Source organism: Patagioenas fasciata, chromosome 21 (assembly GCF_037038585.1).
Source record: "Patagioenas fasciata isolate bPatFas1 chromosome 21, bPatFas1.hap1, whole genome shotgun sequence".
Classification (NCBI taxonomy): Eukaryota; Metazoa; Chordata; class Aves; order Columbiformes; family Columbidae; genus Patagioenas; species Patagioenas fasciata.
In genome coordinates this window covers 3,928,342-3,941,902 of record NC_092540.1, presented here as the reverse complement: position 1 = coordinate 3,941,902, position 13,561 = coordinate 3,928,342, and the positions used below count along the sequence as shown (strand labels likewise).

Sequence of the window (13,561 nt, the reverse complement as noted above, 5' to 3'; positions counted from 1 at the left end):
ACATCAGTTCTAATTGTGCTCCCGAGTCAGGCGGGTCTCTGGATGCCTCCAGGCTGGATGGACACATGAGCATTGAAATACGCATCGACAGGTTTACAATCCATCTTGGTTCTGCTTTGCTTAGGGGTAAAGGCTCCTACACTGTTGAAATAGAACTGTTGATCAGGAAAGGTAATTCTATGCAAATTTACAGAATTATAACTTTTCTTAAATATAAAATATTTCAAACTTATTTAAAGAGGAGCTTAGGTGCTTAACTAAAGGAATGAAGCGCTTCTAAGGCGATGATCAAATTAAAACAGTTTTTCTCTTCCAGTAAACCAGTCAATAAAACATTCTATCGGAAGCGTGAAGAAGAGGCCACAGGAACCCTGCAGAGGATCCAGCGTTGCAGGACGTTCCTCTCTCAAAGCTTTTGGGCTGTGAATCTATTAAACACAAAGCTTCCAGAGCATCTTCTGGCCACTACAGAGATGCCTGGGATGTGTAATACTCCATTATAACCTTCTCCTTTTTTTCTGCTCACTCCTCCAACTCCTTTGAAACTGCTTCCAATTCCAAGTTCAACTTTTCCAGACTCTAAAGGTTTCAAAAAGCCAGTTCTTAAAAAGCTAATTAATTCCCCATAGGCACCTTTTTTTATTTTTTTGACTCAGTAAATATTTCTGAGATTGCTTTTTGTTCAATCAGCGTTAGCAGCTCATTAAAATGCACAGTATGTGTATCGTTTCCAGTGTGACATGGCTCAGCATGGACGCTCAAGCTGCTTAAAAAGACAGAAAAGAAACAGATGAGGATAAAATGAAAGCAAAGACCCAGCATTTCCTATAAGCTGACACCACCGTTAAGACTTCAAGACAGGGCAGGGAGCCTTCCACCCTGTTATTAGGTGAAATGTCTAATTGCTCAATGCACTGACTTGCTTTTCCAGCCTATACGTTTTCCAAAAAGATTCCTTTTCCACAGAGCTTTAAGGTGCTAAAAAAGTGGATTCTACTGTCAGGTTAATTGTATAACGTTTTCACTCTGAGTAATATGATGATTCGCAGAATCCCAGAATGTCAGGGGTTGAAGGGCCCTGGAAAGCTCATCCAGTGCAATCCCCCCATGGAGCAGGAACACCCAGCTGAGGTTCCACAGGAAGGTGTCCAGGCGGGTTTGAATGTCTGCAGAGAAGGAGACTCCACAACCTCCCTGGGCAGCCTGGGCCAGGCTCTGACACCCTCACCAGGAACAAGTTGCTTCTCCTCTTTCAGTGGAACCTCCTGTGTTGCAGTTTGCACCCATTGCCCCTTGTCCTGTCACTGGTTGTCACCCAGAAGAGCCTGGCTCCATCCTCCTGACACTGCCCCTTTCCATATTGATCCCCAGGAATGAGTCCCCCCTCAGTCTCCTCTTCCCCAGCTCCAGAGCCCCAGCTCCCTCAGCCTTTCCTCACACGGGAGATGCTCCACTCCCTTCAGCATCTTGGTGGCTGCGCTGGACTCTCTGCAGCAGTTCCCTGTCCTTCTGGAACTGAGGGGCCACAACTGGACACAATATTCCAGATTCTTCTTGAATTAATAATGAACGAAGTAATTTAAAAGGCCTTTAGTGCGCGTAGATGCAAATAAAGAATGCCTTAAGCTGGGATATTTTATTTTCCATTAAAACAAACACTTTTGAAAAAGCGTGTGTTATTGCAAAGAGAAGCGCTCAGGATCAGAGGATGGTCAGGCGGGCAATAACACTTGGGACATTTTCCTCCTATCTCCTGGGTACCGTTGAAGCTCGATGGCTGTAGAAAACATGAAAGTCAAAAATCCTCCTTGGGGTCACGGGAAAACCCAAGATGAGGGACTCGCTCTGCAGCAGCTGGGCGCAAAGCTGCAGCTCCGCTTTGACTGGCCTTATTTCAGCTCTGTGCTGGATAAAACACACCTCTGTTCATATCCAGACAAATTATAATGACTGACACGCTAGTAAAATGATAACAATGCTAAAGCATGAACTGATTAGTAACTGTGTGTACAGTAACTTCTTTAAGCGCGTTATAATCACAAGCTGTTAGCGAAGCCTCCGAGCAGCTCAACTGATGCTGCCAAGTCCCTGCTGTCCTGCGCAGGGAGCGGAACAGCCGAGGTTCATTGGAATAAAAGAAAGAAAGAAACAAAAAGATCAGAGCAAAGCGACTCAAGTTGCACTCGTCAGCCCACCCCGAGGGGGTAACAACCCGCTCCACCGCAAGGGCTGGTTCTTACAATGGGTTTGAATCTCAGCACTCGCGTTAGAGTTTAAATTCAATGAACTGTTGACTGAGGAAGAACTTGCGGTCAGGGTCAGGGTGAAAAGCTTCAGTTAGCAAGGAAGCAGGAGTCCTTGAAAATAACGTCAGACTTCCACAGGGAAACCAAAAAGCAAACCACGCTATGGAGATGCCCGGCAAGGGGTGGGGTTTTTGGTCAGAAAATAATGAAGTGGATTTGTTTTGTTCATATGTGACCATAAATCGCCAGTTAGAGTAAACCAGTAAATTTTTCTTCAACTGATAGTGGTGAGTTGATGAAGGGAGTGGAGCATCTCCCATGTGAGGAAAGGCTGAGGGAGCTGGGGCTCTGGAGCTGGAGAAGAGGAGACTGAGGGGGGACTCATTCCTGGGGATCAATATGGAAAGGGGGAGTGTCAGGAGGATGGAGCCAGGCTCTTCTGGGTGACAACCAGTGACAGGACAAGGGGCAATTTCCACTTAAATTTGAGAAGAAACTTGTTCCTGGTGAGGGTGTCAGAGCCTGGCCCAGGCTGCCCAGGGAGGTTGTGGAGTCTCCTTCTCTGCAGACATTCAAACCCGCCTGGACACCTTCCTGTGGAACCTCAGCTGGGTGTTCCTGCTCCATGGGGGGATTGCACTGGATGAGCTTTCCAGGGCCCTTCCAACCCCTCACATTCTGGGATTCTGTGAGTTGAAGGCTAAACAGTAAATTGTTGTAAACATACACGCATTCTTCTACTGACATTACACCCCGTCTAGAGACCCACACAGGCCCCTGATGCTGCTGTTACAACAAATCTATGATTTTACAGCTTAGAATAAAGAAGAAAAGTACTGGCCTAACCAAAAATGTTGTTAAGTTCAGTAGGGTAACAACAATTAAAAAACTAAAGGAAAAGAAAAAATCTAAGAAAGCTTTTTTCTGCTCCATCTATCACTACTGAAACTGAGATCCGAGGATCAAAAACTCAGATGGCAGCAGAGCCGCTTGGTGATGCATGAAGCACAAGAAAACTGAGATGGCTTTTTGCTAGATATATCGGTTTTGCAAGAACTAAAAGGAATAGGGCTCCTCTGAACAGCTGAATGAATAAACATTAGGAATAAAAGACGCTAAGGTGCGGAGGTTGAGACTGCAGGCATTTTCTGCAAAGTGAAATTCTTGTTGATTCTACACAGAAGTAAATTCCTCTTTTTTCCTCTGAATAACTGGTAAATCAACAGCTTAAATTTTCCCTTTTTTTTTTTTTTTTGCTAAAAACTCATTAATGCTGATGAAGGTCATGGAGAAACCTGAGATATCATCAAAAGACAACAATATCTGGTTTTCTTTAGTGAGATGTACACGACACAGGGGCTATTTCTGTTGAGCAGGAGCCCATTACCCCCCGTGGGACGTTCCAGGTTTCCATCCCTACTCGTGTTACCTGGTACCGTGACAGTGACAGCCAAGGATCAAGGTCCACATTAAGGGACAGCAACAGGAGGTCTCTGACACTATCTCTAAAATTGCATTTGCTGGCAGAGCTGAAATGCCAGCGATTCTGCGTTCAGATAACAGAATTTCTAGCAGTGGTTTGAGGGGAAAGGGAGCGGAGCAATGACAGCATATGAGTTTGGGTTTGCAAAATGCAAAGAACACATTCATCTTAGCACCGTTTCAAAAAAGCATTTGAACGAGCACGTTGTCACCTTTTCAGTGAACAGGAATTAAGTATGTGCTTAATATTAACAACGTGCTGAACTGGGAGCACTGTGGTAACTGGTACAGGTTCCCCGTTTGCTTTGAACAATCCCCATCAGCTACAACGAAGAAAAATTTCTAGCGGTTGACGCACGTTTGGAAACGATGAAGAGCAGAGAAATCACTGACTGGAAGTCTCAGCGATGGCGCAAGTCCCAATTTGCAGTGAAATGACAGAACCCGAGGCAGGGGGATGACAGCGGTGGTGCGGACGGGATTATTAGTGTGAAAGGTATTAACGGAGGATATGCGAAGAGGTTCTCCTCTCCGCGCTCCTGCGACTGACACAGAAGATAAAGTCACCTCTATTCCCGTGAAGAAAACCTTTGCCATCCTCCTGTGGCCCCGGTTCAGCGACTTTGGTGGTCACCCCATCCCTCACCCCAACCCACGTTTCCAAAGACGCTCCCATCATAATCCCTTCTCCAAAGGTCTCTAAGAACATTACTTCCCTTGCACCTTTTAATGAATGGTAATAGAGCAGACTTGATTAGAAGCCTTTCATCATTTTAGGACTAGGGGCTTTAGCTTTCTGACCTACTTTCCTTGCCAATGAAATTCCATTTTTAGCTTCAACTCAAGGTCTGAATGTTACCCAAATTCAGCCCATCTGTTTTAACTGCCTACGGGCTGAGAAGTCAATCCAAGCCAGCAAGAATAAATGGAACCAGTGTGTGCATATATTATGTACTCTCAACCCTCAGTGTATTAAATAACCTACTCAGTTTGTTCCTGAGTCTACATAAACATCCCTGGTTCTTTGGGCAGTGCCTGCTGTTGTTGTAAGGAATATTGATGCTACCAGCAAGTCCCTTTCAGTTTTAAAGGTTCCATCCACTATTTCATCACGCGGTCACTTCTGTAGGGATGAGAAAAGGGCTTGAACACATCAGACCTTTCTGCAGGAGTTCACACACAACTCCCAGTCCTTTTCATTATACAAAACTCAGTAATAACTATGAATTTACAAACCAGAATGAAATCAAAAAGGCAACATTACCTGGAAAATCCCTGCTAAGTAACTGCTGACCACAGCTTTACAAAAAAAATCCAAGTGAATCTGAGTACTGAAGATAAGCTGCTGCTGATCTGAATCAAATACGAATCAAACATGAATCAAATATGCCAGGGAAAAAGAAAACAGTGGTGTAAAACCAAGCCAGATATTGCAGAAGGTCAATACCCAGCTGAGGAGCTGCCCAGCTCAAAACAAGGCAGAAAATAAGTACCTGGATGTACAAATACAAGAGAGGATAAAACCCAATGGGGCAGGAAAACGGGACATGTGAGCAGCAGCGAAATAAACCCTAAACAAAAGATCTAACAATCCCCAGCCCCCGTACCAGAGCTGTTAATTCTCTTTCTGTTCATCATGTGCAAAACCAAGAGAGGAATGACTAATATTTGCTTTTGTTTTCCTTGTATCATTGGAAGTGACACGATCATTATTTCACTGGAGGTTCAAAGCAGCATTAGCATGATTGCCTTGGACTTGTACCTATTAAATGGAGGGACACGAGCTCCTCTGAGCTGTCAAATGGAACATACGCAGCCCTGCGATGCTCCTGAAAGCTTCAAGCTGAATTTTCGACTATTTTTTTCCTCCTTTGTGCAAATCAAAACAGTGCATAGTGGTTTACTTACACTATAAAAAAGGATCTCTTGCACCTGGAAAGCTACATACTAATTCCATGCTTTAGTCTCTCTCTTTCATGCAAAAGGCTTTCAAAATCATATTCTATTGTACGGTACATAATGTTATTATTCCATCCTTATTGTCCTAAAAGCAGAAGCTACACAGTGGAGTGAAACGTTCTTTTGACTCTGCTGCGCCGGGCAAAAGGTCAGAGAGATAAAGAAGCTGTCAAAGAGCTGTTAATGCCAGCATGAGGCAGAAATACTCAATCATTTGAAGCAGCATTGTTTCTGCTTCCATCCTCCGTGAGATATTCCAGCTTTCCTAGGCTGCGTGTGAAAACCACAAGGTTTTGCACCGTTAGGCAGGAAATGTCCCTTGACCGCTTAAACACGGCGAGCAGAGAGAGCAGAGTCCTCTGCCCACGCTCTCCCGTTGGCTTTGACACCTCAGCCACACGATTTGGGTGCACGGGAGGGTGCAGCAGGACACCCCAAAGCGTGTGCGGGGCCAACTGCGCACCCTTGGGAAGGAGCGATGTTGGGCCTGACGCTCTTGTCCAAAAGTCTTTTACTGGTAGGAAAGAAGGCGTTAGGATACAGGTTGATCCATTTTCAATCGCGCTCTTACCTTCTCCTGCATCCAGGGGAACCAATGGAGACAACAGCTATACAAGTGATCATTTATGAACCATAAGCCCTGCCCAAATTCCTGCCTTATACCAGCAGGAAAGTTGGAACATAAAAAGGTTGCTGGAAAAAAAAATCAAGCATCCTCTGCAAAGCTGTTTCACTGTCCCCACAGAGCTGTTATTGCTATAGCACCTCCCAATGTCCCTATACCATAGGATCTTCCAGCTTTTGGACTGCAATTCCCTATTTGTAGGGCTGCGAATGTTGCCCAGATAGGATCAGGGATGCTGCTGAGAGTCTATTTCAGAGCGAGTCATTTGATGAGCTGTTCAGCACCTTATTTATTGCTGTCTCCAGCTGGGGAGCGAAGCAGCGTCCAGACACCTCTGCTGCTAAAACCAGAAGCAATGACCTCTATTTGACAACGTTTTCTGTACTGGCAGACAGGAAAACAACAGCATATTATGCTGTCAAGGCTAATAGCTGCTAATTAGGGTGAGTGACATATGACCGCTTTTATATCCAAAGAACATGGGAGTCACAGCACAAATTGAAAAATACGTTGAAATTCTGCATTCACAGTATTTTCCAGTCTAAAGAGTGATGACATAAAAGTAATTATTTATTTTGTTTTTTCCTGGTTTGTCTGTTTAAGGCTTTGCTTGAACTTTACATCATATGCACTGAGAATAAGAGTCTCAATGTTCACAGTGTTTCTGTGGTAGGAAATGGGCCTTTGAAGGGACAGCAGAACAAGGAAAGGGGACAAACCATAGCTACATCATTAGAAACATGGGATACGAGTGTAAGACTCCAGAATCCCCAGTGTGTTTACTCCAGATTTCTGTACAACTGCCTTGCATTATTCATATTTGTACAGCAATACTTCGGGGTCACTCCTGAGTGTTGGGGACATTCAGAACATGGGGCAGCTCCTGAAGAACCCAGCAAAGAATCATTCCAGTATAATTTGGGGAATGACCTATTAGAGAGCAGTGTAGGGGAAAGGGACCTGGGGGTCCTGGGGACAGCAGGGTGACCATGAGCCAGCACTGGGCCCTTGTGGCCAGGAAGGCCAATGGTACCTGGGGTGGGTTAGAAGGGGGTGGTCAGTAGGTCAGAGAGGTTCTCCTGCCCCTCTGCTCTGCCCTGGGGAGACCACACCTGGAATATTGTGTCCAGTTGTGGCCCCTCAGTTCCAGAAGGACAGGGAACTGCTGCAGAGAGTCCAGCGCAGCCACCAAGATGCTGAAGGGAGTGGAGCATCTGCCGTGTGAGGAAAGGCTGAGGGAGCTGGGGCTCTGGAGCTGGAGAAGAGGAGACTGAGGGGGGACTCATTCCTGGGGATCAATATGGAAAGGGGCAGTGTCAGGAGGATGGAGCCAGGCTCTTCTCGGTGACAACCAGTGACAGGACAAGGGGCAATGGGTGCAAACTGGAACACAGGAGGTTCCACTGAAAGAGGAGAAGAAACTTGTTCCTGGTGAGGGTGTCAGAGCCTGGCCCAGGCTGCCCAGGGAGGTTGTGGAGTCTCCTTCTCTGCAGACATTCAAACCCGCCTGGACACCTTCCTGTGGAACCTCATATGCACCTCCTGCACCGAGCAGGAAAAACCAAATAATTCCCATTTTGTAAACAGGGAACTGAGGTACAGAAAGCTGAAGTGATTTACTAGAGGTCACATTAAAAGCGCACTGAATTTGAAGCCTACTGTTGTTTTATTACAGGCTCAAACATCCCATTAGACCCTCTGAACGTTAATCATTACCTAACTCTTCTATCTTCTTACTGCTCTAATGAGATTATTGATGAATTACTTAAAATGCACTTTCTGGAGAAGAAATTTTTTAGGTGACAAGTTGCCTTGTACGAAATAAATTAATGGGAAAGTTGAGTTCTCTCATTTCAGTCTGGGGAAAAGTAGTTTTGGGTTTAAAATGCCCAATTAGTACTAACTGAAATCTAATATGTGCGATTATTTGGCACTGTATCTGTTATAAATATGCCATGTGGCCATTAGTACCTTGTTTAGGACAAAAATAGTCACTCCAGCCATTAATAGTGCAGTAGCTGCCTATGTCAGTATAGGAGAACAACTGCAACTTTATAGGTTCAGTCCAAACCCCATCCTAATCAAAGTCTCTCTATATGTGGAAGGGGATCTACACCAAGCTCCAGGCGGGCTTAACTCTGATCAAAAAGCTCAGACTTTTCCAAACACCGGTATCAGCCACACTGCAGGTCAGCCCAGTAAAACCAGAGCACACGCTGCGCCTCGCAAACCACAAGGGATGAATCCAACCCTGTTCTCTCGCCAAGCGGCTCTGCGGTAGATCCACAACTCAGTCTTACTAGGCCAAGTTTTAGGTCTTGTTCCTGTGCAGCCTGCTCCAGCCGCTGCAAAATTTCTCTTTGTGTTACCTCTCATAATAGCTTTGAAAATGAAGTTCTACATCTCCCCAGCAAAATCCTCCACGCTCCAAGACAGTCTGATCTTTCCTGATGGTATTTTAAAGCACCTTCTCTGAAGTCCCGAGTAATGAGGTAACTCTCAGTCTGCGTGTGAGAACAAAACTCTACAAGACAGACTGTGAGCCAGACACTTATTATTATACTTTCTACAAATGCACAGAAGAGCTTTTCCTCAGTGCTCCAGGTCAGTGAGATCATGTTTGAGGCATATGATTAATTTGCAGCCTTATTGTGTTAAGGGATGGCAGGAGAAAAGAAAGAAATATATTTTATTTTATTTAGAACAGTGTTAAATGAGGCCCAGGACCTTGTCACTTAGCAAGAGCTTTTAAACTACCTTTGCGTAAAGCAGCAGCTAAAAAGTTAATAGGCATAAATAGCATTTTATTGATTTGAGGTATTCTGAAGGGTTTTAATGCAGGTGATGGCAGGAGAAGGAATCCGCTCAGGATAATTAAGCTTTAGCTAGGCTGATATTCCTGACAATTCACCCTTTAGTGAATCCAGTTTTGAATGAACCCCACATTTCTGACTGCACAGATGGCAAGGAAACTGCTGGGTTTGGGAATGCAAGCGTAAATCGCTCCTCATTTGCACCTGGATACAAGGGAATGAAAATATATGAACCTGCTCACAAGCAGACATAGAGTTTTCGGTTAGTTAGAGCTCATCTACATGGAGAGGTAGGTACTAAATGAGCAAGGATGTGAATTTAATATGCTCAGCAGCTGCCTGAACCGGCACATCTATTCTGCAACAGAAATGCCTTTCTTTGGCTTTGCTTAACTCGTTGCCAAAGCGCAGTGTAATTGTCATCTCCAGGATGACAGCACCACAGGAATTTGTTGTTTCACAGTGGATTTCTAAGCTTTAGTGTCCAACCTGGACACTCACGTTGCTGCACGTTTGGGGAACACAAAAAGGCTTTTCGTGCCATTGCGCTTGTCTGAAGTCGGGGCTTCCCTTTGTTGTTTTCTCCCCCCTCCAGTTATGGCGACATGGTGCCCAAGACAATTGCTGGGAAGATATTTGGCTCCATCTGCTCCCTGAGCGGGGTGCTGGTCATTGCTCTGCCCGTTCCAGTCATCGTTTCCAACTTCAGCCGAATCTACCACCAGAACCAGCGAGCTGACAAGCGGAGAGCACAGAAGGTAAGAACCCTCCTCCCAAAGCTTGGCCCCCGATGTCACCACGGGGCTCGTGGGACACCAGTGACAGCTCAGAGCATCGCACAGGACACACACGCACCTCTCCATCACCTACATGTGTGCAGATGAACCATCACACACAGTTATATCCACCTGGACCTGTACAGACACATTGCATATGCTGTGTACTGGTGTATTTTCAACATCAAAAGTAATAGGGCTTTTATTACTCATCTTTGCTATGGTCTGAAATAAATACACACACATAAACCCTTAAATCGTTAACAGAAGCTGTTGAGCTTTCTGGCCGCTTGGTTCCTGTCCCTTCTCTGGAGATTACTGACTATTCCAAAATCTAAGCAGTTTTTACCAGTATAAGCTTACTGATTCACTAAGTATAACAGATTTATTATATCTCTATTTCAATCTGCTAAATTACACCACAACTGGAATCAGGTTTTACAACACAGGCAAACTAAAGGTCTGGGGTTATTTTCTCCCTGTGGAACAGTGTCTGCCAGAAATTCAAGACTTGGGGGACCTGATGGAGAATAGTAGTAGAAAGATGTGCTATTTCTGCTTCTTGCATCTCACTGAGATGACAGCAGAGAGCTGAGATACAAGACCTACAAAACCACACATTTTTGGCAGTCAAAACACATAAGAAGCGCAGAGGCAGAATCATGCAGGAGTGTGTTGCCTGCATTAGGTTGGACATCGTGCATAGAAAATATAAGGCTGCAATCATTTTGGAAGGGTTGTTTATCTGATCAGTCATACCATATAATATAGATAATATTGTAATATTATATCTATATATATTATCATATAATATAACCTGGGCAGCAAAAAATAGGCAAGACAAATTGAACAAGATTTGTGCATGGCCATGGATCACAGTGCAAAGAAGCTGGAGAATGGAGCCCAGGGCTGCCCTCCTCTCCTCTCCAGGCTGAATACTCAAGTTTCTTGTTCTATTTCACCTTTTCCTTCATTTGTCGGCCCGCGATCCACTCGGTGACAAGGAGATGTGCCACCACCTTTGATGCCGATGTGATTGATTGCAGCTTTTATGAGGTTTGCCGTATCGACACGCGCAGTGTATAATTTCCCCCCATTTGAATTTCTAATTCCCTTGATATTGGATGAATTTCTGGGCTAAGAAAGTTTTCCCAAGTCAGAAGCGTGAGTAATTTTCACATGATCATCACTGCATGAATACTAACGAGAAGGAGAGAGGCAGAAGCACATTAATGACGGTCCCTCTGGAGATGGTCAGGATGTATGCAGGGCAGTTCAGAACCTGCTTGGGTAGCAGACTTGTCCCAGCATCATCCTCCAGTGATTCGAATCCTTTCTTCGGAAAGAGGAAAACGTTAGTAAATAGTTAAAAATCTGTCCCCGTCTAATTAAAGACACCAGGACATTTGCATGGAGTTTTCAAGAAGGTTGGAAAAAGCTCTTTGCAGTCTCTCAGTCCTTGAATATGAAGAGTAGGAGCTCCCTATAAACAGAGTTTAGCAGACCCAGCTTTGAAGAAATAACACAGACATCTTTCCTAAGTTTCTAGTGTGCCAAATAAATTATTTTAATCTTCTAATTGAGGAGTAAATGATTTGTTGGGTATTAGTACAAATGCGTGAGAAGAAGCTCTATTTCGCTTAAGAATCGTAACTCTTACAATGCACCAGTAGGTTTCCAGATTAGGCTATAGACCATTTATTTGTATGAGCTCAGAGTGAAGTTTTCCAATGAGAGATAATAAAGGCAAGAGTATTATCCTAGAGTCACATTGACTGGATGTGACAATGGCAGATTGGAAGGTCAGGGCACGAGCGAACTGGGCTGTTCAGCACCATGGGGGAAAATAAAGAGAAACAAGCAAAAACAACCCAAACTACCCATGATTTAATCACCTTGACGATAAATTATTCTTTGCCAAAGCTGCACTGCAAGAGAATTAATTACAAGGAGATCTGGCAATCTTAATTTATTGTGCTGTGTCATCAAATTTTGTCCTCTGGCACACAGCAAGGACCAGGTCAAACTGAACAGATGACGAATTGATCATTTTTGACAAGGTTCATTTTGGTAAAACTGTTGGTTGTTGGGTTTTTTTTTTCCCAATGACTTTTTCTTTTTGACTGATGTGCTAAGAATAGACCTTCCTGACTTTGAAACGATGCTGTTCTTTAATGAATGTCACAGCCTTTGGTTTTAAACAAGAATTTGACACTTAAAAGGCTTGACGAGAGAATGACTTTGTAATTCAGATACCACTGGAGTCTCTCCCTTGCTGGGTTCAGTTTGCAGCATGGATGCAACAGAAAGAAGGAGACAACTCTCTGGTGTTGGTTGGAGGACCACACCGCCCACTTTTCAGCCCTAGAAAGAGAAAGCAGAGGCAGCTACTGAAATGCTGCTCCTTTAGCAACAGTAGTAAAAGGAAAGCAGATGCCAGAAGTGCAGATCGCTCTCCCAAGCTTTACAGGAAGGTTGTGGAGCTCTGGACTCAGAAACTGGTCAAAAACCCTCCAAGAATGATCCTATTTGGGTGAACTCCAGCTGCTGACAGGCAAAGTTATTCCCGTCTTTAAGCAGAGAACCAAAGCTCAAACCAAAGGTCCTGACTTTGCACAAACAATAACGAAAAATCAGCCCCCTTTAGGGTTCAAATGTAGCCGACTGAGTTGTTCTAGATCTTTCCATGTGGGGGAAAACACATGATCAAAATGGGGCCTCTTACACAATGAAGTCTGCCTTTCACATTTATACAACAGAGGATGGAGAACGCTCAATGCTCTGAAAAAAAAACCCATTTAAAGTGCATTTATCATTTAATGGTTAGATTTGCTAAAAGCGCCAAGATACTGAAATGGCTGATAATCTCAGAGGGATTAGCATGGGTTTAGTGGTGCATTTCACAGGGACTAAACTGAAAGTGTCAGCTGCAAATATAAAACTTCAGTAATCACAGCGCTTGGTTCCAGGTCTCCAGTAAATATGCTTTTGAGGACTACAGCTTCTTAGTCTGTTCAGTTCACTCCATTTATTATACGGTGGCCTCTATGCGAACAAGCAACACACCGCAAAAGCCTTGAAACAGAATTCTCATTTCATCCTTTAGACTCTAAGTTTCCAGGAATGAGCCAAACACCCAGATTTCGGCAAGGAGAGGACTACCCAGGGCAAAAAACATGTTGCGCTGTCACATCAAGTGATAATACAGAACTGAAAAATTGTAATAGAGGCTATCAAAGAGTAGATGGTAGACATTAGGTGACACGGGGAAGCGGACACGTTGTCTGGTAGATTAATTAAAAGGATGAAGGGGTGAGGGAGAAGCCACATCTTTTCAGATGGGAGTCGACAAGGGGAAGTAGATGGATGAAGATAATTCCAGCCAGCGAGAGCTCGCTGGGTGAACACAGGCAGCTGATGAAGAGGTAACTATGGAGATGCTTAAAAGGGGCTTAAGCCAAAAGGAACGAAGAGTAAGGACACAAACATCTTTCTGGTTGTTCCTTAAGAGGCTCGTTAGAAACAGCGTGTTCCAGACCCAAAGGCACAGAAACCAGGACCGAGAGGGAAGACGGTGATGAAGAGAATGCTTAATACTGGATTTATGTCATCATCATACCCATGAGAAAGATGGCCCACACACCTGTCAGTAATGAGGCC

At 44.4% G+C, this 13,561-nt stretch overlaps 1 protein-coding gene across 4 annotated transcripts in view; it reads left to right on the top strand.

Moving 5' to 3' along the window:
- The window catches only part of KCND3 (potassium voltage-gated channel subfamily D member 3), a 118,997-nt gene that overhangs the window by 77,575 nt on the left and 27,861 nt on the right, over positions 1-13,561 (top strand). For all 4 annotated transcript variants that reach the window (XM_065854808.2, XM_065854807.2, XM_071817671.1 and 1 more), the window contains exon 3: positions 9,721-9,883. In XM_065854808.2, the coding sequence (XP_065710880.1) occupies positions 9,721-9,883 (163 nt within the window). The remainder of the gene's footprint in view (positions 1-9,720; positions 9,884-13,561) is intronic.